This window comes from Salmo trutta, chromosome 18 (assembly GCF_901001165.1).
Source record: "Salmo trutta chromosome 18, fSalTru1.1, whole genome shotgun sequence".
NCBI lineage: Eukaryota > Metazoa > Chordata > Actinopteri > Salmoniformes > Salmonidae > Salmo > Salmo trutta.
In genome coordinates, this window is record NC_042974.1 from 57,761,108 (window position 1) to 57,788,841 (window position 27,734).

Below are 27,734 nucleotides of genomic sequence, written 5' to 3' on the forward strand. Positions count from 1 at the left end.
CAGCGGCATGCCTGAAGCAGCTGAAAACTACAACTCCCAGAATACCTTTCACAGGAATAAACACGAAGAAGCGGTAGGTGACTAACGTGTTACTGAGGCTGATTTTGCAAAGTTGCTTTTAAGCGAAGGGATTCAAGTGTACATTGCTAGAATACTAATAAACGAAAGTTAAGATTGCTTTTACAGTGTTGGTGAATGGTAGAATAGATTCGGGGGAAACGCATAGCGAGGTTACTGCACTAATACTCTGTTAGCTTGCTAGCTAGCAAGGTAGCAAACTAATGTGTTAATTGTTGAATGCCACTGGATGTGCAATCAGCACTGTTATGTTCGATATTAGAGAAGACATGAAGATTTTGTTTAAAGTATAGAATACACTTCTGATGCAAGGAGCACAGGTCCCCTTTTAACCAATAATGTGATGTCAAATTCAATCTTGCCCCTTTGGTTACAGAGTGCAGCCCCAGGAGCAGTGGTATGACATCACACGAGACAACAAGAAGGAAGCCCTGACTCTAGACTTGAACTGCCTGACATCATTCTCAAAACAGTCCAATCACGTGCCAGAAGACGATGCCCGACCGCTGTGTGGCATATGGGTGTGGCAAGTCGTGGGACGATGGTGTTACTCTGTACAATTTCCCCAACAATGACACAGAGGAGTTTCACAAATGGGAGAAGCAGGTCCAGCGGACACGGAGCAACTGGACCGCCTCGCCGAACTCCCAGCTTTGCTGTGAACACTTCGGTAAGGAGTGTTTTGAAAACAAGCCCTACCCCGTCCTCAAGGCTCTCGCTGCCAAAGGACAGCTGAAGCTGAAGTATGGGGCTGTCCCCACAGTGTTCATACGGCCCCCCTGCACCTCCTGTGAGGGCTTCGGCTGCAACGTGTGCACCCCCAAAGCTCAGAGACGTGGCGTCCCTGTAGAACCACAGGAATATGACACGGTGAGTCTGTGACCGTTAGTGTTGTGTGTCAGTGTCCACCTGACATTGAGGAAAAACCAGCGCAATACCATACTTTAGTAAACAAGCAGTAGCTTGATAGATTTATAACATAAGGTTGATAATCTGGGATGTTAAAGACAGTTTATTTAATAGCTAAAGCACAGTTCCATGTTTCAGAATAGTTGAAATCATACATGACCCTCTTTCTTACCCAACCTTGTTCCTCTCTCTGAAAGGAGGATGTTGAGGGGGGCCCTCTGCAGTCGGATGACACTGACGCAGAGGATGACGACGATGAAGATGACGACGACGAAGATGAAGATGATGAAGATGAGATGGATGATTCTTTTGGAGATTACTACTCTGCTCTCACTATAGATGACGGACCGGGTGAGGAAAGACTGCGTTAGCCTGTTGCTATAAAGTGAATTAGTTAGCCTGTTGATATAAAGTGAATTAGTTAGCCTGCTGATATAAAATTCCAGGCAAGGATACTCATCATGGATCACCAAAACCACCGATCCTTTCTGTAACATATTCTCATCCTCTTCCCTACACAGTGGTGTGTGAGATGTGTGGCTTCAGCGGGACCAGAGACACCTTCTATTCCAAGACCAAGCGTTTCTGCAGCGTCTCCTGCTCCAGAGCCTACTCCTCCAACTGCAAGAAGTCCTCTATCCTGGCACGACTTCAGGTGAGAGAGAATATCTTTCTGTGTGTTACAGGTGGTGAGGCTAGATGTTTATAGACTTTATACTGTATAGCCTTTTATAAAGCCTTTTATATAGCATCACCTTTGTCTTCACTCAATGTTTTATTTTCTCCAGGGAAAGCCTCCCACCAAGAAGGCCAAGGTGCTGATTAAGACTGCCTGGTCCACCCAGATGGGGAACATGATTGCTTCTCTGGGAAGCAGTCAGGACAACAGCTCCAGCTCTACTGGACAGGATGGTGAGACCACTTGGAGGGCTTTTCCATTGCTGGGGTAGTGGAAAAGCCAAACTTTTAATTTGGCTCTATACTTCAGCATTTTGGATTTGAGAGAAAATGTTTCATATGAGGCAACATTGTCATATCTGTTTTGCGGTTTAGAAATGAAAGCACTTTATGTATCTAGTCTCCCCATTTGAAGGTGTTAATTTCACTTATAGTGTAATAAAGTAGTGAAAGGTTTAAGATTTGGTTCCATATTCCTAGCACACAATGACTTCATCAAGCTTGTGACTCTGCAAACTTGTTGGATTGTTTAACCTTTATTTAACCAGGCAAGTCAGTTAAGAACAAATTCTAATTTACAATGACTGCCTAACCCGTGCGATGCTGGGCCAATTGAATGCTGCTCTATGGGACTCCCAATCACGGATGGTTGTGATACAGCCTGGAATCGAACCAGGGTCTGTAGTGATGCATCTTGCACTGAGATGCAGTGCCTTCGAACGCTGCGCAACTCGGGTGCCCATTTGCAGTTTGCTTTGGATTATGTTGTGCCCAATAGAAATGAATGGTAAATAATGTATGATTACGGATAATCATGAATGAATCGTGAAAGATTATGAGTGAGAAAGTCCCCATTAGCTGTTGAAGAGGCAGCAGCTATTCTTCTTGGGGTCCACACAACATAGAACATGACAAAATACACAACACTAATGGACAGGAACGGCAACACACATTTAAACTAAGAACACTACGACTAAAGAACAATATGACTGTTTTTTTTTATAGAAGGAGGAGAAAATAAATACAAATAAATAATACTGAGAATAATGTGTGAGTGTGTGTGTGTGTGTACACGTTATTCCTTGTGTTTATCACACTACCGTTCAAAAGTTCGGGGTCACTTAGAAATATCCTTGTTTTTCAAAGAAAAGCAAATTGTTTTGTCCATTAAAAACATACACTTGATCAGAAATACAGTGTAGACATTGTTAATGTTGTAAATTACTTGTAGCTGGAAATTGCTTTTTTAAATATTTTTTTATTATTATTATAAAAAAACATTTTTTTATTATGGAATATCTACATAGGTGTACAGAGGCCCATTATCAGCAACCATCACTCCTGTGTTCCAATGGCATGTTGTGTTTGCTAATCCAAGCTTATCATTTTAAAAGGTTAATTGATCATTAGAAAACCCCTTTACAATTATGTTAGCACAGCTGAAAACTGTTGTTCTGATTAAAGAAGCAATAAAACTGGCCTTCTTTAGACTAGTTGAGTATCTGGAGCATCAGCATTTGTGAATTCGATTACAGACTAAAAATGGCCAGAAACAAAGAACTTTCTTCTGAAACACGTCAATCTATTCTTGTGCTGAGAAATGAAGGCTATTCCATGCGAGAAATTGCCAAGAAACTGAAGATCTCATTCAACGCTGTGTACTACTCCCTTCACAGAACAGCGCAAACTGTCTCTAACCAGAATAGAAAGAGTAGTGGGAGGCCCCAGTGCACAACTGAGAAAGAGGACAAGTGTCTAGTTTGAGAAACAGATGCCTCACTAGTCCTCAACTGGCAGCTTCATTAAATAGTACCCACAAAACACCAGTCTCAACGTCAACAGTGAAAAGGCGACTCCAGGATGCTGGCCTTCTAGGCAGAGTTGCAAAGAAAAAGCCATATCTCAGACTGGCCAATTAAAAACAAAAGATTAAGATGGGCAAAAGAACACAGACACTGGACAGAGGAACTCTGCCTAGAAGGCCAGCATCCCGGAGTCACCTCTTTGAGACTGGTGTTTTGCGGGTACTATTTAATGAAGCTGCCAGAATTAAGTGTACATTGACAATATTAGTTAAAACATCACACCATTGCAGCCAGGAAGAAAAATCCTCTCAATCATTATATGTAAGTTACAAGAGGGGAAACATTTAGTTCCTTTGTGAGACAGACCTGTGTTCTCCCTTTTCCCCTTGTCATATAGCTGCAGCAACAGGAAACTTTGACTGGGGTGCTTACCTGGAGAAGGCAGGCTCTCTTGCTGCTTCAGTGGCCTGCTTCAGACATGCAAGTCTTCCTTTGCACTTATTAAAATACTATCCTATTTCATTTTAAAGTTGCGTAGCAATAAATTGCTTTCTTTATTCTACTGGTGAAGCAACGTTGCCGCTGTTCCCCTCCATTCCACCCCTGCAGGCGCCGCTCTGTGCCCAGTGGGATGACATCACAGTGAGGTTAAAGGTAGAGGTCCTGAACACTAGTGCCATCCTGCCCAGTAAAGTGTATTGGATCGCCAGCATCATCCAACTTGCAGGTCAGCCAAATACTCTGAAACTGATTGATGGGACATCTACAAATGTCACCCTATTCCCTATATAGTGCACTACACAGGGATCAAGGTTCCGTTTAGGAGGCATCCTGAGACATCAAATTTTTTGTTGTTGTTGTCATGGACTGTATGTTAGTTTACCTCTTCCTCTCTCTGTTTTCCAGGCTATAAAGCTCGGTTGAGGTACGAGGGCTTTGAGGAGGACAGCAGCCAGGACTTCTGGTGCAGCCTGGGTTCTGGAGACATGTACCCCATCGGATGGTGTGCCATGACCGGCAAGCTGCTGGTGCCACCACAGGGTGAGTGACCTCCACAGGTATAGAGTACTATAGGTCTAAAAGTTTTAGTTAACATTATTGTAAAAAAAAAAAAAAAAAATTGTGAGTAATGAGATCCCTTTTTTTAAGCAGTATCTGAAGAAGTGCAACAATTTGATTACACTTACAAAAAAAAAGTGGGTTTATTAAATGTTTTGCTAGTGGATCAATACAGTGCATTCAGACCCCTTGACTTCTTCCACATTTTGTGAAAGTGTTGTACTATCACTTGTATTTTAGTGTATGTTGGGGATGTTGAGTGGGTGGGGAGGTGGGTTATGTTGGCATTATCCAAAGATTCTTGTGCTCTGTTTCTCTAAAGGATTTTAGTTTATTTTTTTTCAATGTTTTTTTTTTTCATGTAGCTTCTCTCTCAATCTCTCTTCCTCATTTTTCTTCATTTGACTTCTCCTCTTATAAGGTTTCATGTCTAGTTCAACAACAAGTCAGGATGGTATTTTGGGGCTTCCAGTCAGACTGGTGACATGGAACATTCGCAGGTTGTGGAGGGCAAATTAAGAGCTCCAGAGTATTTTCACATCTGAATACTGATAGGTGTGTTTCTTGAAGAAATGCAATATGTGTTAACGACCATACTAGATTGCGTAAAGCATGGTTTGGACTGTTTTTTCATTCTAATTTTAACGGCAAAGCCAGGGAAGTCGCAATAGTGATTCACAAACGAGCACAGTTTTCACCCTCTCAGATCATTTCAGATCTTGGAGGACGTTATACAATAGTTAGTGGACACTCTTCCAGACCCCTGTAGTACTTGCAAATGTTTACGCCCCTAACTGGGATGACACTAGATTTAAGACATCTCTTTTAGCCTCTCTCCCTAATCTTGACACCCACTGCCTCATCTTCGGCGGGGACTTTAACTATGTTATTGAACCATGACTCGACCGGTCTAATCCCAGAACTGTTACTCCTTCCGGGATGGCAAAAGCGCTTTCTACATTCACGACCCAAATGGGTTGTGTTTATCCATGGCGCTTCCTCCACCTGGTCACAAAAGACTTCTAATTTTCTCATGTTTATCAAGCCTACTCACCCATAGACTACTTTTTTTTTTTAGCGCCCTTCTCCCCTCAGTTAAAACTGCAGAATATTCTGCTATAGTCATTTCGGACCATTCCCCCCACATTCTGGACTTAGCTCTTACTCCGAACGCAAAAAAACAGTTGACTTGGAGATTTAACACGGCCGTATTGTCTAACAAAGAATTCTGTAACTTTTTATTTCAACCAACATAAATGTATTCATTCAAAGGAATACAAATAACAACACCTCCTCCTCTCTTCTTTGGGACACTTTCAAATCTGTATTACGGGGAAAGATAATTTCTTATAATGCAAACAAACAACTGAAACGTCAAGAACTGCTGGACTCAATCCTGGCAATAGACCGCCAGTATTAAACTTCACCATCCCCTGAATTATACGCAGAGAGGTTGAAACTTCAAAGTGAATTTAATCTGCTTTCCACTGATAAAGCAGAGTTTCTGTTGCAACAAACAAAGGGGACGTACTACGAATATGGTGACAGGGCCAGCCGCCTTTTGGCACACCAACTTAAACGCCAGTCAGCATCTCAGTTATATAACTCTTCCTGTAATCTTACAAGTGATCCCTCTAATATTTATTCAAGTTTTGTGTCATTTTATTCTAACCTCTACAAATCCGAACCCCCATCAGATATTACGGCTATGGACAACTTTTTAGATAACTTGGATATTCCATTCATTTAGTAAGGACATCAGTGAAGTTCTGGACAACCCTCAATATCTCGGTGAGATAACAAAGGGTCTAAAGTTAATGCAAAGTGGCAAGGCCCCAGGCCCTGATGGCTTCCCAATCGATTATTCAAAAAAATGTGCAGATCAACTCGCCCCATTACTATTAGATGTGTTCACCGACTCATTATCACAGGGCTCTCTCCCCACGACGCTAACTCAAGCCTCCATATTACTTATACTCAAGAAAGATAAAGATCATTTCACTTTTGAGCTCTGATGTTAAACTATTAGCTAAGGTTCTAGCATGCCGGTTGGAACCCTACCTCCAGGATGTCATATCTGATGATCAAATGGGTTTCATAAAAGGGCGACAACTGTTTTCCAATGTACGTCGTCTTTTGAACATTTATAATCTCTCCTTCTCTCTCCAGACCCCCAAATTGTTGTTTCTCTTGATGCTTTCGACCTGGTAGAGTGGGATTATTTATTTCAGTTTTGATAAGATTTGGTTTTGGGTCCAATTTCATCTCCTGGAAACGTCTGCTCTATTCTGGTCCTACGGCTAGCGTACACACCAACTCTCAGCATTCAAATACTTTTGCCTCTCCAGAGGGACCCGTCAAGGGTGCCCTATGTCCACACTCCTTTTTGCACTTGCAATAGAACTGCTTTCCTTGGCCTTAATATGATGATGATGACGATGATGATGATCATCATCATCATTCACTGGAATCCACCGAGCTGGTGAAGAACACAAAGTGTCACAGTACGCAGATTATCTACTATTATATATAACTAACCCTGTGAACTCTGTCGATAACATAATGCATATTTTAAAAACATTTGGATCATTCTCAGGTTACAAATTGAACATTCAGAAAAATGAATGTTTTCCCACCAACCCCACTGCCTTTACGTCTGTCGCCGTCTGGTTTTTCCTATTGAGGTGGGAATATAACACATTCTCTGGCTACACTCCATAAAATACACTTAACAAGTCTAGTCACATGAGTTAAAGCAGACTTACAACGCTTGGATAGTCTGCCTCTCTTAGCTGGCAGAATCCAATCTGTTAAAATGAACATTTGACCTAGGTTTCTGATTTCTAGATTATATGATATTATGCTTTCCTCTGAACCCTCTCCAATCAACAAGGAGGCCCTTAGGCTTAACTCCACATCCTCATATGCTCGGTTAAGTTTCATTCAGTTCAAGGTCTTGCACAGAATTCACTACACCAAAGAAAAACGTAGTAAATTCCTCCCAGACACAAATGACAAGTGATAGATGTTTAATCACTTCGGCAGACCACACCCATATGTTTTATTCATGTTCTAAACTGTCTGAGTATTGGTCATCCTTTTTTAATACTCTCTCTAAAATTCTAGATATTGACCTGCAGGCTTGTCCTTTTGATAGCTATGTTTGGAGTTCCATCTTTGTTGCCTAGTCTCACTAAAAGTAAAGCAGACGTTGTAAAGTTTGCTTCCCTCATAGCCTGCCGGCAGATCTTGCTTAATTGGAAATCCGCCAAACCTCCCACTGTATCAGCCTGGTTGAAAGATCTAATGTCTTTTCTACACTTAGTACAACCTCTCAAAGTGTTTTTTCTGATAACTTTTTCTTGAGATGGCAGCCTTTAATTTCCTTTTTTGAACAGTAGCCTTCCATTGATCAGGAGTACGAATGTTGGCCAACGGGATATGAGAGGGTGTGGGAGGGAAGGGATAGTATGTTTGATATTTTAGATTTATTTTTGTGTATGTACAGTACCAGCCAAAAGTTTGGACACATCTACTCATTCAAGGGTTTTTCTTTATTTTTAAAATGTTCTACATTGTACAATAATAGTGAAGACATCAAAACGATGAAATAACACATATGGAATTGTGTAGTAACCAAAAAAGTGTTAAACCAATCAAAATATATTTGAGATTCTTCAAAGTAGCCACCCTTTGCCTTGATGACAGCTTTACACACTCTTAGACACAAATAGCCCTCACACAGCCTGGAATTGTGTTGGGTCATTGTCCTGTTGAAAAACAAATTATAGTCCTGCTAAGCGCAAACTAGATGGGATGGCGTATTGCTGCAGAATGCTGTGGTAGCCATGCTGGTTAAGTGTGCGTTGAATTCTAAATAAATCAGTGTCACCAGCAAAGCACCATCACACCTCCTCCTCCATGCTTCACGGTGGGAACCACACATGCAGAGATCATCTGTCCACCTACTCTGCGTCTCACAAAGTCATGGTGGTTGGAACCAACAATCTCTAATTTGGACTCATCAGACCGATTTCCACCGGTGTAATGTCCTTTGCTCGTGTTTCTTGGCTCAAGCAAGTCTCTTCTTATTATTGGTGTTCTTTAGTAGTGGTTTCTTTGCAGAAATTCGACCATGAAGGCCTGATTCACGCAGTCTCCTCTGAACAGTTGATGTTGAGATGTGTCTGCTACTTGAACTCTGTGAAGCATTTACAGTTGAAGTCGGAAGATTACATATACTTATGTTGGAGTCATTTAAACACATTTCTTGTTAACAAACTATAGTTTTGGCAAGTCGGTTAGGACATCTACTTTGCATGACACAATACATTTTTCCAACAATTGTTTAGACAGGTTATTTCACTTATAATTCATCGTATCACAATTTCAGTGGGTCAGAAGTTTACATACACTGTTGACTGGATGTATTTCAAGGCCTACCTTCAAACTCAGTGCCTCTTTGCTTGACATCATGGGAAAATCAAAAGAAATCAGCCAAGAAAAATAATTGTAGACCTCCACAAGTCTGGTTCATCCTTAGGAGCAATTTCCAAATGCCTAAAGGTACCACGTTCATCTGTACAAACAATAGTGCGCAAGTATAAACACCATGGGACCACGCAGCCGTCATACCAGCTACCCCTTAGCTCGAAAAGCTATCGCCAGTTTTGTACAACGTGACTCAGACCAAAGCATACCGGACCTATTTTCTCTCCATATCCCCGGATTTCTACCGCAAGCACTGGACATTTACACTCCAAGCTCTGGACATTTACACCTGGATCTTGCAGCTAGCTAGCTGCTATCCGAGTGACTATTGGCTAACGTCGGTTCCGGAGCTAACATCAATTATTCCGGAGCTAGCCAGCTGAAGAGTTCCATCAGCCACTCCTGGGCTACAATCACCTATCCGAACCCGTTTTACTGCCAATGCGGAGCCCCATCGGGCCTTAATGAATGGACTACCAACGTTATCTGCACGAGGGAGTTATCCAACTGGCCCCTCCATCGTGACGTAACCTGAACGCCTATCTGCGGCCAGCAAATCGTTAGCTGTCTTATCGGCTGCTATCTGAATAGGTCTATCGGCCAATTTTCTTGGGCCACTATAACTATTTTGGCCAATTGGATTGGTCCCCTCTACCACACGGAACCCCACTAATCTACCGACGGAAACGCACGAGGTGGCTAAAAACAGACCATCTTCTGCCAACTTGCCACCGCAACCGACCTCACTACTCACTGGACCCTTTTGATCACTTGGCTAAGCATGCCTCTCCTTAATGTCAATATGCCTTGTCCATTGCTGTTCTGGTTAGTGTTTATTGGCTTATTTCACTGTAGAGCCTCAAGCCCTGCTCATTATACCTTATCCAACCTCTCAGTTCCACCATCCACACATGCGATGACATCACCTGGTTTCAATGATGTTTCTAGAGACTATCTCTCTCATCGTCACTCAATGCCTAGGTTTACCTCCACTGTATTCACATCCTACCACACCTTTGTCTGTACATTATACCTTGAAGCTATTTTATCGCCCCCAGAAACATGCTCCTTTTACTCTCTGTTCCGGACGTCCTAGACGACCAATTCTCATAGCTTTTAGCCATACCCTTAGCCTACTCCTCCTCTGTTCCTCTGGTGATGTAGAGGTGAATCTAGGCCCTGCAGTGCCTAGCTCCACTCCTATTCCCCAGGCGCTCTCTTTTGATGACTTCTGTAACCGTAATAGCCTTGGTTTCATGCATGTTAACCTGTTAGGGACAGACGTTCCGCTAGCGGAACCCCTCACCAATATCCAATGGTAGAGCGTGGCGCGAAATACAAATACCTCAAATGCTATAACTTCAATTTCTCAAACATATGACTATTTTACACCATTTTAAAGACAAGACTCTCATTAATCTAACCACATTGTCCGATTTCAAAAAGGCTTTACAGCGAAAGCAAAACATTAGGTTATGTCAGGAGAGTACCCTGCCAAAAATAATCACACAGCCATTTTCAAAGCAAGCATATATGTCACAAAAACCAAAACCACAGCTAAATGCAGCACTAACCTTTGATGATCTTCATCAGATGACACTCCTAGGACATTATGTTATACAATACATGCATGTTTTGTTCAATCAAGTTCATATTTATATCAAAAACCAGCTTTTTACATTAGCATGTGATGTTCAGAACTAGCATACCCACCGCAAACTTCTGGTGAATTTACTAAATTACTCACGATAAACGTTGACAAGAAACATAACAATTATTTTAAGAATTATAGATACAGAACTCCTTTTTGCAATCGCGGTGTCAGATTTTAAAATAGCTTTTCGGCGAAAGCACATTTTGCAATATTCTGAGTACATAGCCCGGCCATCACGGCTAGCTATTTTGACACCCACCAAGTTTGGGACAACCTAAACTCAGAATTACTATTAGAAAAATTGGATTACCTTTTGCTGTTCTTCGTCAGAATGCACTCCCAGGACTTCTACTTAAACAACAAATGTTGTTTTGGTTCCAAATAATCCATAGTTATATTCAAATACCTCCGTTTTGTTCGTGCGTTCAAGTCACTATCCGAAGGGTGACGTGCGAACGCATTTCGTGACAAAATAGTTCAAAATATTCCATTACCGTACTTCGAAGCATGTCAACCGCTGTTTAAAATACATTTTTATGCTATTTTTCTCATAAAATAGCGATAATATTCCAACCGGGCGACGTTGTATTCATTCAAAGGCTGAAAGAAAAAAATAGAGTCGTCTCGTGGACGCGCATCTCCAGTGTCATTGTTCCCTGCCTGACCACTCACACAAACTCCTGCTGTTTTTCGCCCAGAGACTGCAGACACCCCATTACACTTTCTGGCGCCTTCTGAGAGCCAATGGAAGCCTTAGAAAATGTCACGTTACAGCACAGATGCTGTATTTTTGATAGAGATGCCACAGAAGGAGAACAAATTGTCAGACAGGGCACTTCCTGTATGGAATCTTCTCAGGTTTTGGCCTGCCATATGAGTTCTGTTATACTCACAGACACCATTCAAACAGTTTTAGAAACTTCAGAGTGTTTTCTATCCAAATCTACTAATTATATGCATATTTTAGTTTCTGGGCAGGAGTAGTAACCAGATTAATCCGGGTACGTTTTTTATCCGGCCGTGAAAATACTGCCCCCTATCCCAAACATTAGAAGCCTCCTCCCTAAGTTTGTTTTATTCACTGCTTTAGCACACTCTGCCAACCCGGATGTCCTAGCCGTGTCTGAATCCTGGCTTAGGAAGACTACCAAAAACTCCGAAATCTCCATCCCTATCTACAACATTTTCAGACAAGATAGAACGGCCAAAGGGGGCGGTGTTGCAATCTACTGCAGAGATGTTCTGTCCTACTATCCAGGTCTGTACCCAAACAATTTGAACTTCTACTTTTAAAAATCCACCTCTCTAAGAACAAGTCTCTCACCGTTGCCGCCTGCTATAGACCACCCTCTGCCCCCAGCTGTGCTCTGGACACCATATATGTGAACTGATTGCCCCACATCTATCTTCAGAGCTCGTGCTGCTAGGTGACCTAAACTGGGACATGCTTAACACCCCAGCCATCCTACAATCTAAGCTTGATGCCCTCAATCTCACACAAATTATCAATGAACCTACCAGGTACCACCCCAAAGCCGTAAACACGGGCACCCTCATAGATATCATCCTAACCAACTTGCCCTCTAAATACACCTCTGCTGTTTTTAACCAAGATCTCAGCGATCACTGCCTCATTGTCTGCATCCGTAATGGGTCAGCGGTCAAACAACCTCCACTCATCACTGTCAAACGCTCCCTGAAACACTTCAGCGAGCAGGCCTTTCTAATCGACCTGGCCCGGGTATCCTGGAAGGATATTGACCTCATCCCTTCAGTAGAGGATGCCTGGTTATTCTTTTTAAATGCCTTCCTCACCATCTTAAATAAGCATGCCCCATTCAAGAAATTTAGAACCAGGAACAGATATAGCCCTTGGTTCTCTCCAGACCTGACTGCCCTTAACCAACACAAAAACATCATGTGGCATTCTGCATTAGCATCGAACAACCCTCGCGATATGCAACTTTTCAGGGAAGTTAGAAACCAATATACACAGGCAGTTAGAAAAGCCAAGGCTAGCTTTTTCAAGGAGAAATTTACTACCTGCAACACAAACTCAAAAAAGTTATGGGACACTAAAGTCCTTGGAGAATAAGAGCACCTCCTCCCAGCTGCCCACTGCACTGAGGATAGGAAACTCTGTCACCACCAACAAATCCACTATAATTGAGAATTTCAATAAGGAATTTTCTACGGCTGGCCATGCTTTCCACCTGGCTATCCCCTACCCGGTCAACAGCACTGCACCCTCCACAGCAACTCGCCCAAGCCTTCCCCTTTTCTCCTTCTCCCAAATCCAGTCAGCTGATGTTCTGACAGAGCTGCAAAATCTGGACCCCTACAAATCAGCCGGGCTAGACAATCTGGACCCTTTCTTTCTAAAATGTTCTGCTGAAATTGTTCTGTTCTGTATTTACTTCGCCACCATGGCCTTTTTTTGCCTTTACCTCCCTTATCTCACCTCATTTGCTCACTTTGTATATAGACTTATTTTTCTACTATATTATTGACTGTATGTTTGTTTTACTCCATGTGTAACTCTGTGTTGTATGTGTCAAACTGCTTTGCTTTATCTTGGCCAGGTCGCAATTGTAAATGAGAACTTGTTCTCAACTTGCCTACCTGGTTAAATAAAGGTGAAATAAATAAAAAATGTTAATAAAAAATACCGCTCAGGAAGGAGACATGTTCTGTCTTCTAGAGATGAATGTACTTTGGTGCGAAAAGTGCAAATCAATCCCAGAACAACAGCAAAGGACCTTGTGAAGATGCTGGAGGAAACGGGTACAAAAGTATCTATATCCACAGTTAAACGAGTCCTATATCGACATAAACTGAAAGACAGCTCAGCAAGGAAGAAGCCATTGCTCCAAAACCGCCATTAAAAAATACAGACTACGGTTTGCAACTGCACATGGGGACAAAGATCATACTTTTTGGAGAAATGTCCTCTGGTCTGATGAAACAAATAAGGAAAAAGGGTGAGGCTTGCAAGCCGAAGAACACCGTCCCAACCATGAAGCACGGTGGGTGGCAGCATCATGTTGTGGGGGTGCTTTGCTGCAGGAGGGACTGGTGCATTTCACAAAATAGATGGCATCATGAGGTAGCAAATCGATGTGGATATATTGAAGCAACATCTCAAGACATCAGTCAGGAGGTTAAAGCTTGGTCGCAAATGGGTCTTCCAAATGGACAATGACCCCAAGCATACTTCCAAAGTTGTGGCAAAATGGCTTAATGACAACAAAGAGTCAAGGTATTGGAGTGGCCATCACAAAGCCATGACCTCAATCCTATAGAAGGAGCAAGGAGGCCTACAAACCTGACTCCTTTTACACCAGCTCTGTCAGGAGGAATGGGCCAAAATTCCCCCAACTTATTGTGAGAAGCTTGTGGAAGGCTACCCTAAACTTTTGACCCAAGTTAAACAATTTAAAGGCAATGATACACTCAATTAGTATTTGGTATGTAAACTTCTGACCCACTGGGAATGTGATGAATGAAATGAAAGCTGAAATAAATAATTCTCTCTACTATTATTCTGACATTTCACACTCTTAAAATAAAGTCGTGATTCTAATTGACCTAAGACAGGGACTTTTTACTTGGATTAAATGTCAGGAATTGTGAAAAACTGCATTTTAAATGTATTTGGCTAAGGTGTAAACTTCAGACTTCAACTGTATTTGGGCTGCAATTTCTGAGGCTGGTGAACTCTAATGAACTCTGGGTTAGGGTTTCCTGGGGTGGTTCTCATGAGAGCCATTTTCATCATAGCGCTTGATGGTTTTTCCGACTGCACTTGAAGAAGTTCTTTAAATTTTGTAAAAAGACTTTTACCAAATAGGGCTGTCTTCTGTATACCGCCCCTACCTTGTCACAACACAAATTATTGGCTCAAACGAATTAACTTTCAACAGGTGTTCCTTGTTAATTTAAATGCATTCCAGGTGACTACCTCATGAGTCTGGTTGAGAGAATGCCAAGGGTGTGCAAAGCTGTCATCAAGGCAAAGGATGGCTACTTTGAATGAAGAATCAAAAATATATTTTGATTTGTTTAACACTTTTGTTGGTTACTACATGATTCCATGTTTTTTCATAGTTTTGATGTCTTCTATTATTCTACAATATAGAAAATAGTAAAAAATAAATAAAAACCCCTGAATGAGTAGGTGTCAATTTTTGACTGGTACTGTATGTATACATATGTGCGTATATTTATTATTTCCAATTGTACGTTTTATTTAATTTGTATATGTATGCTGCTTTTGTTAAGGGGAGGGAGGTGTTTCAATAAGTATAAGGGGATAAAAGGATGTACCTGTTCAAGTTGTAATTTGTGTTTCTTTATATTGCCAATAAAAATATGTATACATTTATTTTTTTATAAAAAGTAATGCTACTCGAAACAAAAAGCTATGAGACTCGAAATTGAGCTCAGGTGCATCCTGTTTCCATCTAGATGTTTCTCAAACTTGATTGGAGTCCACCTGTGGTTAATTCAATTGATTGCGTTCAACACCATAGTGCCCACAAAGCTCATCACTGAGCTAAGGACCCTGGGACTTAATACCTCCCTCTGCAACTGGATACTTGACTTCCTGACAGGCTGCCCCCAAGTGGTACAGGTACACGTCTGCCATGCTGATCCTCAACACTGGAGCCCCTCAAGGGTGCATGCGTAGTCCTGTACTCTCTGTTTACCCATGACTGTGTGACCAAACACGACTCCAACAACATCATTAAGTTTGCTGACGACAACAGTGTTAGGCCTGAATACCGACAACGATGAGACAGCCTATAGGGAGGAGGTCAGAGACCTGGCAGTGTGGTGCCAGGACAACAACCTCTCCCTCAATGTGAGAAAGACAAAGGAGCTGATTGTGGTCTACAGGAAAAGTTGGGCCGAACAGGCCCTCATTAACATTGACGGGGCTGTAGTGGAGCTGGTTGAGAGTTTCAAGTTCCTTGGTGTCCACATCACCAACAAACTATCATGGTCCAAACACACCAAGACAGTTGTGAAGGGGGCACGACAACACCTTTTCCCACCTCAGGAGACTGAAAAGATTTGTCATGGGTCCCCCTCAAAGTTCTACAGCTCCACCATCAGGAGCATGACCTGACCGGTTGCATCACGGGCTGGTATGGCAACTGCTCGTTATCTGACCTTGAAGGCGCTGAAAAACGGTAGCAGAGAGAACATTCTATGACTTGGGTGACTGGAGTCTAAAGAGGGTAGTGCGAACATCCCAGTACATCACTGGGGCCGAGTTCCTGCCATCCAGGACCTATATACTAGTCGGTGTCCAAAAAATTGTCAAAGACTCCAGTCACCCAAGTCATAGAATGTTCTCTCTGCTCCTGCATGGCAAGCAGTACCGGAGTGCCAAGTCTAGGACCAAAGGGCTCCGTAACAGCTTCTACCCCCAAACCATGAGACTGCTGAACAATTAATCAAATGGCTACCCGGACTATTTACATATCTATGCATAGTCATTTTTACCAGTACCTACGTATACAATTAACTTACCTGTACCCCCAGCACATTGACTCTGTACCGGTACCCCCTGTATATAGCCTCGTTATTTTATCGTTTTACTTTTTATTATTTTTTACTTAAGAAAATATTTACCAAATAAACAGAACTCAATCTTGAACTGCATTGTTGGTTAAGGGCGTGTAAGTAAGCATTTCACAGTAAGGTCTGTTGTGTTCGGCACATGACAAATAAAGTTTGATTTGATTTGGATAGGCACGCACACCTGTCTATAAAAGTCCCACAGTTGACAGTGCATGTCACAGCAAAAATCAAGCCATGAGGTCAAAGGAATTGTCCATAGAGCTCAGAGACAGGAATGTGTTGAGGCACAGATCTGGGGAAGGGTTCCAAAAAATGTCTGTAGCATTGAAGGTCCCCAAGAACACAATGGCCTCCATTCTTAAATGGAAGAAATTTGGAACCAACAAGACTCTGCTTAGAGCTGAGAAAACAAGATTCTCTGGTCTGATGAAACCAAGATTTAACTCTTTGGCCTGAATGCCAAGCGTCATGTCTGGAGGAAACCTGGCACCATCCCTACGGTAAAGCATGGTGGTGGCAGTATCATGCTGTGGGGACGTTTTTCAGCGGCAGGGACTGGGAGACTAGTCAGGATCGAGGGAAAGATGAACGAAGCAAGGTACAGAGGGAAACTTGATGAAAACCTGCTCCAGAGCGCTCAGAACCTCAGACTGGGGCGAGGGTTCACCTTCCAACAGGAGGTGGAGTGGTTTTGGGACAAGTCTCAATATCCTTGAGTGGCCCAGCCAGTGACCTGAAAATAGCTGTGCAGCGACACTCCCCATCCAACCTGACAGAGCTTGAGGATCTGCAGAGAAGAATGGGGGAAACTCCCCAAATACAGGTGTGCCAAGCTTATAGCGTCATACCCAAGAAGACTCGAGGCTGTAATTGCTGCCAAAGGTGCTTCAACAAAGTACTGAGTAAAGGGTCTGAATACTTATGTTAATGTAATATTTCAGTTTTTTATATTTTATACATTTGCAAACATTTCCAAAAAACAGTTTTTGCTTTCTCATTATGGGGTATTGTGTTTAGATAGATGAGAAAAAACAAACAAATTAATCAATTTTAGAATAAGGCTGTAACGTAACAAAATGTGGAAAAATTGAAGGGGTCTGAATAGTTTCCGAATGCTCACTATTGGTTGTGTGTCCCTTTTCTAGCTGTGCACCAAAACATCTCTGACTGGAAGGAGTACCTGATGAACCGGCTGGTTGGAGCCAGAACTTTGCCTGTGGACTTCTATATGAAGGTAACACTTGTGTCAGACATACTTTTTCTTTGTGGTAGAACCAACCAAATTACCACATCTCTCCACCACTGCCCCTTGTCTCTGTAATGGCCTTCCCTTCTCTCTCTGCATGTGTCTCCCCCCTCCTCTCTCTCTCTTTTTCTCGTTTCTCCCTCTCAGCTGGCAGAGAGTATGAAGTGTCCGTTCCGTACTGGCATGCGTGTGGAGGTGGTGGACCGCACTCTGGTGAGCCGGACACGGCTGGCAGTGGTGGACACTGTAACCGGAGGCCGCCTAAGACTGGTCTATGAGGACGGGGAACAGGAGGCCAAAGGGGAGCCCCTCTCTGACGTCTGGTGCCACATGTGGAGCCCCCTTCTGCACCCAGTGGGCTGGTCCAGCAAAGTGGGCCACGTCATCAAACCGACTGGTACGGGATTAAACCAACTGGTGCACGGGGGGGGGTTGTTTTCTATGTTGATAATATGAAACGTTTTTCCACAGACGTTGACCACCCAACATTCCGTAAGGTGTACTGTGACAGCGTCCCCATGCTGTTTAAGAAGGTCAGTGTACAGACTGATCACATTAATCAATGTCTATCTATAGCTCATTTGTTGATGGTTTGACTAACACCAGAGGAGTCTGCAAAAGAAGCACAAATAGAGCGCTGTGTTTCTGCATGCCACAGCGGCTTGTTTCATGACTGGACTTTTATAACACAGTTATGCCTCTCTATGACCCCCCCCCCACAGCCCAGGACTGTGTACATGGAAGGAGGCTTCTTTGAGGTGGGAATGAAGCTGGAGGCCATCGACCCTGTAAACCTGGGCAACATCTGTGTGGCCACTATACACAAGGTAATGATTGAGAGGATTGTCATTCTTGGCTGCAATGCTGTGATGTTTTAACTAATATTGTCTATGTACACTTAATTTGGCTCTATACTCCAAATATTTTGGACTTGATATTAAATGTTTTATATGATGTAAAAGAACAGAATGTCATCTTTTATTTGAGGGTATTTTCATACATATGTTTTACGGTTTAGAAATGAAAGCAGTATGTATCTAGTCCCTCCATTTGACGGTGTCATAAGTATTTGCACAAATGTACTTATAGTGTATTAAAGTAGGGATTAAAATTGATTTAATTGTAATTTTTTGTCAACGATCTACACAAAATGCTTAATTTCAAAGGAAGATAATTATAACAGTTGTAAAAAAAAATTCAGTTGTAACAGTTGTAAAAAAGTGTTCAGTTGTAAAAAAAAGTGTTCTATCTTGATTTAGATAATTATTCAACCCCCTGAGTCAATATATGTTAGAATGCCCTTTGGCAGTGATTACAGCTGTGAGTCTTTCTGGGTAAGTCTCTAAGATCTTTGCACACCTGGATTATACAATATTTGCACATTCTTTAAAAAACAAGTTGGTTATTGATCATTGCGAGACAGTCATTTTCATGTCTTGTCATAGATTTTAAAGCTGATTTTAAGTCAGAACTGTAACTCAGCCACTCAGGAACATTCAATGATGTCTTGGTAAACAACTCCAGTGAAGATTTGGCCTTGTGTTTTGGGTTATTGTCCTGCTGAAATGTGAATTTGTCTCCAGTGTCTGTTGGAAAGCAGACTGAACCAGGTTTTCCCGAAGGATTTTGCCTGTGCTTAGCGCTATTCCGTTTATTTGTATCTTAAACTCTCTAGTCCTTGCTGATGACAAGCATACCCTTAACATGATGCAGCCACCACCATGCTTGAAAATATAAAGAGTGGTACTCAGTAATGTGTTCTGTTGGATTTGTCCCAAACATAACTTTCTTTTCAAGACATGAAGTTAATTTATTTTCCACAGTTTTTGCATTATTACTTCAGTGGCTTATTGCAAACAGGTTGCATGTTTTGGAATATTTTTATTCTGTACAGGCTTTCCTTTTCACTCTGTCATTTAGGTTAGTATTGTGGAGTAACTCAAATGTTGATCCATCTTCATTTTCCTCGTATCGCAGCCATTAAACTCTGTAAATGTTTAAAAGCAGGGTTTCCCTAATTCGGTCCTGGGGACCCCAAGGGGTTCACGTTTTGGTTTTTGACCTAGCACTACTCAGCTGATTGAAATAATGAACTCATCAAGCTTTGATTATTTAAATCAGCTGTGTAGTGCTTTAATAGCTTCTTCTATCCAACAGACTTGTGATTCAACCTGTTTTTTTTTTTTGTATTTATTTATTTTCATTTCACCTTTATTTAACCAGGTAGGCCAGTTGAGAACAAGTTCTCATTTACAACTGCGACCTGGCCAAGATAAAGCAAAGCAGTGTGACAAAAACAACACAGAGTTACACATGGGATATACAAATGTACAATCAATAACACAATAGAAAATCTGTACACAGTGTGTGCAAATGAAGTAAGAAGGTAAGACAATAAATAGGCCAACAGTGGCGAAGTAATTACAATTTAGAAATTTACACTGGAGTGATATATGTGCAGATGAGGATGTGCAAGTAGAAGTACTGGTGTGCAAAAGAGCAGAAAAACAAATGTGGGGATGAGGAAGGTAGTTGGTTGGATGGGCTATTTACAGATGGGCTGTGTACAGCTGCAGCAATCGGTAAGCTGCTCTGACAGCTGACGCTTAAAGTTAGTGAGGGAGATATAAGTCTCCAACTTCAGTGATTTTTGCAATTTGTTCCAGTCATTGGCAGCAGAGAACTGGAAGGAAAGGCGGCCAAAGTAGGTGTTGGCTTTGGGGATGACCAGTGAAATATACCTGCTGGAGCGCGTGCTACGGGTGGGTGTTGCTTTGGTGACCAGTGAGCTGAGATAAGGCGGAGCTTTACCTAGCAAAGACTTATAGATGACCTGGAGCCAGTGGGTTTGGCGACGGATATGTAGTGAGGGCCAGCCAACAAGAGCATACAGGTCGCAGTGGTGGGTAGTAATATGGGGCTTTGGTGACAAAATGGATGGCACTGTGATAGACTGCATCCAATTTGCTGAGTAGAGTGTTGGAGGCTATTTTGTAAATGACATCGCCAAAGTTGAGGATCGGTAGGGTAGTCAGTTTTATGAGGGTATGTTTGGCAGCATGAGTGAAGGAGGCTTTGTTGCGAAATAGGAAGCCGATTCTCGATTTAATTTTGGAGATGCTTAATGTGAGTCTGAAAGGAGAGTTTACAGTCTAGCCAGACAGCTAGGTATTTATAGTTGTCCACATATTCTAAGTCAGAACCGTCCAGAGTAGTGATGCTAGTCGGGCAGGCAGGTGCAGGCAGCGATCGGTTGAAGAGCATACATTTAGTTTTACAATTATTTAAGAGCAGTTGGAGGCCATGGAAGGAGTGTTGTATGGTGTTGAAGCTCGTTCGGAGGTTTGGTAACACAGTGTCCAAAGAAGGGCCAGATGTATATAGAATGGTGTCGTCTGCGTAGAGGTGGATCATAGAATCACCCGCAGCAAGAGCAACATTTTTGATATATACAGAGAAAAGAGTCAGCCCGAGAATTGAATCCTGTGGCACCCCCATAGACTGCCAGAGGTCAGGACAACAGGCCCTCCAATTTGACACACTGAACTCTATCTGAGAAGTAGTTAGTGAACCAGGTGAGGCAGTCACTAGAGAAACCAAGGCTGTTGAGTCTGCCGATAAGGATACGGTGATTGAAAGAGTCAAAATACTTGGCCAGGTCGATGAAGACGGCTGCACAGTACTGTCTTTTATTGATGGCAGTTATAATATCGTTTAGGACCTTGAGCGTGGCTGAGGTACACGCTCAGTTGCTGCGGGGGGTGCGGAGTTGTTGCCTGGGTTTGGGATAGCCAGGTGGAAAGCATTGCCAGCCGTAGAGAAATGCTTATTGAAATTCTCAATTATCGTGGATTTATCAGTGGTGAAAGTGTTTCCTAGTGTCAGTGCAGTGGGCAGCTGGGAGGAGGTGCTCTTATTCTCCATGGACATTATAGTGTCCCAAAACTTTTGGGAATTAGTGCTACAGGATGCAAATTTCTGTTTGAAAAAGCTAGCTTTGGCTTTCCTAACTGGTTCCTGACTTCCCTGAAAAGTTGCATATCGCGGGGACTATTCGAAGCTAGTGCAGTACGCCACGGTGTTTTTGTGCTGGTCAAGGGCAGTCAGGTCTGGAGTGAACCAGGGGCTATATCTGTTCTTAGTTCTACATTTTTTGAAAGGGGCATGCTTATTTAAGATGGTGAGGAAAGCACTTTTAAGTAACAACCAGGCATCCTCTACTGACGGGATGAGGTCAATATCCTTCCAGGATACCCGGGCCAAGTCGATTAGAAAGGCCTGCTCGCAGAAGTGTTTTAAGGAGTGTTTGACAGTGATGAGGGTGGTCGTTTGACTGTGGACCCACTACGGACGCAGGCAGTGATCGCTGAGATCCTGGTTGAAAACAGCAGAGGTGTATTTAGAGGGCAAGTTGATCAGGATGATATATATGAGGGTGCCCTTGTTTTACGGATTTGGGGTTGTACCTGGTAGGTTCCTTGATAATTTGTGTGAGATTGAGGGCATCTAGCTTTGATTGTAGAACGTCCGGGGTGTTAAGCATATCCCAATTTAGGTCACCTAGCAGTACGAACTCTGACGATAGATGGAGGGCTATCAATTCACATATGGTGTCCAGGGCACAGCTGGGAGCTGAGGGGGGTCTATAACAAGCGACAACAGTGAGGGACTTATTTCTGGAGAGATGGGTCTTTAAAAGTAGAAGCTCGAACTGTTTGGGTATAGACCTGGATAGTATGACAGAACTCTGCAGGCTATCTCTACAGTAGATTGCAATTCTGCCCCCTTTAGCAGTTCTGTCTTGATGGAAAATGTTGTAATTGGGGATGGAAATTTCAGAATTTTAATTTGCCTTCCTAAGCCAGGATTCAGACACAGCTAGGACATCTGGGTTGGCGGAGCGTGCTAAAGCAGTGAATAAAACAAACTTAGTGAGGAGGCATCTGATGTTAACATGCATGAAACCAAGGCTTTTACGATGCTGGGGGCTACAGGGCCTAGGTTAACCTCTACATCACCAGAGGAACAGAGGAGGAATAGGATAAGGGTGCGGCTAAAGGCTATAAGAACTGGTCGTCTAGTGCGTTGGGGACAGAGAATAAAAGGAGCAGATTTCTGGGCGTTGTAGAATAGATTCAGGGCATCATTTACAGACAAGGGTATGGTAGGATGTGAGTACAGTGGAGGTAAACCTAGGCATTGAGTGACGATGAGAGCGGTTGCGTCTCTGGAGGCACCAGTTAAGCCACGTGAGGTCTCCGCATGTGTGGAGGGTGCGACAAAAGAGCTATCTAAGGCATTTAGGACGGGGCTGGGGGCTCTTTAGTGAAATAAAACAATAACTAACCTAAACAGCAGTAGACAAGGCATATTGACATTAGGGAGAGGCATGAGTGATCATAGGGTCCAATGAGCAGCAATAGGTGAGTCAGGGAGACGTTCGGTCGCTACTACGCTAGGCGAGCTGGAGACACGGTGATTCAGAAAGCTAGTGGGCCGCGGCCAGCAGATGGATCTTCGGCGACGTCGCAACGGAAAAGCCTGTTGAAACCACCTCGGACGATTACGTCGGCAGACCAGTCGTGATGATCGTCTGGGCTCCGTGATGGCAATAAAGGGTCCAGGCCAATTGGCAAAAGAGGTATTGTAGCCCAAGAATTAGCTGGTGGACCTCTTCGGCTAGCCAGGAGATGGGCCTAGCTCGAGGCTAGCTCAAGGCTAACTGCTGCTTGCTTCGGGACAGAGACGTTAGCCAGGAGTAGCCACTCGGATTTCAGCTAGCTAGCTGCAATGATCCGGTGTAAAGGTCCAGAGCTTGCTGTAGGAATCCGGAGATGTGGTTGAGTAAAAACAGTCTGATATGCTCTGGGTTGATATCGCGCTGTGCAGACTGGCAAGTATTGACCGAGCTGAGGCTGGCTGGTGTCAGAGTTAACAGTGAAGACACCTAGCAGTGGCTAACTGACTACTAGCTAGTTAGCTGGCTAGCTTGTGATGGGGGTTCCGGTTCTAAAGTATAAAAATAGCAGATCCGTACCACATTGGGTGAGGTGGATTGCAGGAGAGTATATTCAGTCCGTAGATGGAAAGTGAGATTAAAATATATACGAAATATATATATATAAAAAAAAAAGGAAAACTATTATTTACACGGGACAAGACAAAACACACGTCCGACTGCTACACCATCTTGGATTACCTTGAAATGGAGTCTAGTAGCAAGGTAACTGTTGTAACTCTCTCGCTCTGTCTCCCAGGTGCTGTTGGATGGCTACCTGATGGTGGGCATTGATGGCACAGATGGGTCGGGTGATGGGTCTGACTGGTTCTGCTACCATGCTTCCTCCCATGCCATCCTACCCAAGGGATACTGCCAGAAGCACAACATACAGCTCACACCACCCCCTGGTAATACCCTACACTCTCTCTCCTCTACTCTCTCCTCTACTCTCTCTCTCTCTCCCCTACTCTCTCTCTCTCTCTCCCCTACTCTCTCTCCTACTCTCTCTCTCTCTCCTCTACTCTCTCCTCTACTCTCTCTCTCTCTCCCCTACTCTCTCTCTCTCTCCCCTACTCTCTCTCCTACTCTCTCTCTCCCTTACTCACTCTCTCTCCCTTACTCACTCTCTCTCTCCCCCTCCCCTACTCTCTCTCTCTCTCTCCCTCTCTCCCCTACTCTCTCTCTCTCCCCTACTCTCTCTCTCTCTCTCTCTCTCCCCTACTCTCTCTCTCTCTCTCTCCCCTACTCTCTCTCTCTCTCTCTCCCCTACTCTCTCTCTCTCTCTCCCCTAGTCTCTCTCTCTCTCCCCTACTCTCTCTCTCTCCCCCCTACTTTCTCTCTCTCTCCCCTATTCTCTCTCCCCTATTCTCTCTCCCCCACTCTCTCTCTCCTCTACTCTCTCCCTTCTACTCTCTCCCCTCTACTCTTTCTTTTCCTATTTCTTGTTGCTCTGGTTTACTGTTTTGGGCAAACACCACCTGTTTGGTGAATCTGTAATAAGAATTAAGTGAGTGGTTCCCCATGCAGTGCCATATCCCTTATACCGGTGGCATATTCATCTTTTCTACCAGGCTATGACTGGAAAACGTTCTCCTGGGCAAAATACCTTGAGGAGAAGGGAGCCAGAACAGCGCCAGCACAGCTCTTCAACACGGTAACTCAAAGCTGTTTATATACCCAGTGTCATACAGGTACCCAGTCTCCAGTATATGGACTTATGAGAAGCTATTGGTACTGAGAGAGGTTTGGAAACACTGTTCTAATTCTGGTTCTATGGTGTGTGGGCGGGCATGCCTGCGTGACTGCGTGTATCCTACAGGACGGCTCAGGTCACGGCTTCACTCAGAAAATGAAGTTGGAAGCTGTGGACCTGATGGAGCCGTGGCTGGTGTGCGTGGCCACCGTGAGGCGCTGTGTGGGCCGGCTGCTGCTGCTGCACTTTGATGGCTGGGAGCCAGACTTTGACCAGTGGGTGGACGTTCAGTCACCAGACATCTACCCTGTGGGCTGGTGCGAGGTCACGGGATACCAGCTCCAGCCACCCATTGGACCAGGTAAGAACTGAGGACTCAGCAGCTTGGTCTCATAGACTAGACATAACATAGTAAATTCAAATCTGAGACACTCAAATGCGTATGATATGTTACGTTTGGTATGGTCCATAAGACAGGTTACTTAAGGCAAATCGGAATGTGTTTGGTCGGGGTGGATGGGTGGGCATATAAGGCGAACGTCTAGCAACCCAAAGGTTGCCTGTTCAAATCGCTTCACAGGCAACTTTAGCAACTTTGGAACTTTTTCCGTCTACTCCTGGGTCCAGGTTGGACCGAGGGATGGACGGCACTAACACACACACCCACTGTTTGGTGTTGATGCTTTGAGTGCCGTTTGTTTGGCATGTTTGTGTTCTCTCCTTTTCGTAGATCCTGTTGCAAGTCGCAAGAAACACAAGCCTATGGGGAAAAAGAGTACGTCCTCCCAAAACCATCCCACACCACAGATACTAACTAAACCAGATAACCCACTTTTAGATTCAACCATGCAACTCAATGTTTTCCTCTGTTATAACTCTCTCTCTTTGCACGTTCCAGAGAAAAGGATGGTGAAGAAGAAACTGGCAAACCTCATCTCCAAGAACCGCCCCCCAAGACGTCCGAGCCAACAGTCTGAACCTGAGGCCGGAACCCCACAACAGTCTGAACCTGAGGCCGGAACCCCACAACAGTCTGAACCTGAGGCCGGAACCCCACAACAGTCTGAACCTGAGGCCGGAACCCCACAACAGTCTGAACCTGAGGCCGGAACCCCACAACAGTCAGACAACACTTCTCTCACACAGCAGATTAAGGCTGAACCGGAGGAGCAGGAGAGTGAGTAGACACACATCCTGTAATGACTTCCAGTCCAGCCATACCAGATGTAGTTGATAACTTGGAAGAGAGAGAACATAGAGATGATTATTGAATGCCTTTCACTTTTCTTTATTGCTCACTGTGTTTGTCCTCTCGCTCTCTCTCCAGTCATAGCAGTGAAGGTGGAGGAGGTGGAGACCCCCATCGCACCGACCCTGCCAGAGGCCCAGGTCCCTCCATCCTCCCTGGGGGGGGTCAAGCAGGAGCCACAGGGAGAGGACCAGCAGGAAGCAGAAGCAACAGACAGAGGTGGAACCGATGGAACGTTGAGACTCACTGAAATTGATATACCCTAATACAATTATCCAAACTGACAGTAGATGAATGTCTGTGGTTAACTTCATTCTACACCATCACAGCCTTAAATCACTACACTACTGATCGCTGTGGAGCACCTGAACCTCAGATGAGTCTGTTGAGCTGAGCTGGTCCCACTTCTGAACATTCTCAGCTCTGGAGCTGAATAAAACGGTTCCAGTTTAACAGAAAGGCCAGTACTGTGACACCCGTTAAGGACATTCTTTCACACGTTGAATAACAAACACCCAGTCGATGTTGTTGTATAATGTTTATTTGTTTTATATCCAGATTCCTTTTCGTTGTTGTATATACTATCCTGAATTAAAGTACTTCAGTGAACTGGTTGCTCTGAGTGTCTGTGGGATTTATGACCTTCCTTCACGTTTGACATTTTACTGACTAAACTAGGAAACATATGCGCTACCACACACCGAGACAGTAGAGTTATGTACTGGTAGGAACCTAGCTTTGAGCTGTTTATTATGCCAAACTTTTCCCACACTGAACAAGAATCTCACTTGACAGAATTGTTCATTCTTTATTTCTATCTCGGTAACATTCAAAAATGTTTTCAAAGTGGGTAAAAGAAAGTGCAATTACAACGTACTGTATGTCATTAATGGCCATTAGAGTGAGTTTTCGTACAGTGGAGATTGGGAAGTAAATGTTAGAGTTCCCTACAGTTTGGTTTTCACTAGCAAGCATCAGCATAGCGGACTAAATCTCATAATGGAACATTTTAAAATGTTAGTATGAATTCAGAACATTTTCAACAGGAAGCCACTCAATATAGAAATAACAAACAGTATAATCCTGGTGTTAAAGAAAAGTTTCAACACTATTGAAATTCTACATCTTTTTCTACCCTCTTCAGAATAGCATCCGTCTATGAAGACCCCTGTGTGTCTGTCTTTTAGTATGTGTTGGTCTGTTCTGTGTTGAGTTGTGCATGTCTACAGAGGTCAAAGCCTTGAGGGAGACAAGTGAGGCACATCCTCCGACTTACATCTCCCTCTAGTGACAGCTATGTGCAATCAAACCACCTGGCTTCTCTTGGTGGTTTTCTTGGCGACGGTGGGCTTTGGGGTCTGAATCTTGCGAGCTTTGGTTTTGGTTTTCACCACCTTGACCTGTCTGGGGGCATTGAGGTGGGCAGGTTTGGGTTTGGTGGACTTGGGGGGTTTGGAAACCTTCGGGAGGGGGGCAGAGGGCAGGCTTTCCCCTCCAGGGCAGGACTTGAAGACGTGGACGTCCTTGACCCTCAGGCCTCGCAGCTCAGGTGGGTGGACACAGGTGGCCCGGACCTTCAGGTTCACCTTCTCAATCCACCTGAGGCAAAGAGAGTTAGGCTTTAACAAAGGCATTGTCATGTATGTTGAGTACAGCATATTTCTGAGTGGCCATTAATACATGATTGTGTGTTTACAGATTGTATGAGAGGGTGAACATGAGTGGGTTACAGCACGTTGTGTACATGAGCGAGGAAGAAAGAGGGGGAGTTTGCAAGCATGTA

The 27,734-nt window shown here is 43.6% G+C and overlaps 2 protein-coding genes across 4 annotated transcripts in view; one reads left to right on the top strand and one right to left on the bottom strand.

Moving 5' to 3' along the window:
* l3mbtl2 (L3MBTL histone methyl-lysine binding protein 2) lies at positions 1–26,565 on the top strand. Of its 2 annotated transcripts, none has more exons than XM_029699180.1 (18): positions 1–73; positions 455–948; positions 1,185–1,338; positions 1,509–1,642; positions 1,776–1,899; positions 3,868–3,950; positions 4,080–4,197; positions 4,377–4,511; positions 17,409–17,497; positions 17,657–17,906; positions 17,981–18,042; positions 18,232–18,336; positions 23,767–23,917; positions 24,581–24,663; positions 24,829–25,063; positions 25,433–25,477; positions 25,601–25,879; positions 26,030–26,565. In XM_029699180.1, the coding sequence occupies exons 2-18, from the start codon at positions 574–576 to the stop codon at positions 26,215–26,217; spliced, it is 2,610 nt and encodes an 869-aa protein (XP_029555040.1). In that variant the 5' UTR covers positions 1–73; positions 455–573; the 3' UTR covers positions 26,218–26,565. The 2 variants fall into 2 exon arrangements, with proteins under 2 accessions (XP_029555040.1, XP_029555041.1); XM_029699181.1 differs by lacking the exon at positions 1–73 and adding an exon at positions 212–230.
* The window catches only part of chadlb (chondroadherin-like b), a 6,819-nt gene continuing 5,559 nt past the window's right edge, over positions 26,475–27,734 (bottom strand). For both annotated transcript variants that reach the window (XM_029699182.1, XM_029699183.1), the window contains exon 8: positions 26,475–27,550. In XM_029699182.1, coding sequence (XP_029555042.1) covers positions 27,256–27,550 — 295 coding nt within the window. In that variant the 3' untranslated portion in view covers positions 26,475–27,255. The remainder of the gene's footprint in view (positions 27,551–27,734) is intronic.

Coding starts and splice junctions, on each gene's coding strand:
- l3mbtl2 (XM_029699180.1), top strand. CDS start 574: ATGCCCGACCGCTGTGTGGCATATGGGTGTGGCAAGTCGTGGGACGAT. Junction 17,907..17,980: donor CCACGTCATCAAACCGACTG/GTACGGGATTAA, acceptor GTTTTTCCACAG/ACGTTGACCACCCAACATTC. Junction 23,918..24,580: donor ACAGCTCACACCACCCCCTG/GTAATACCCTAC, acceptor CTTTTCTACCAG/GCTATGACTGGAAAACGTTC.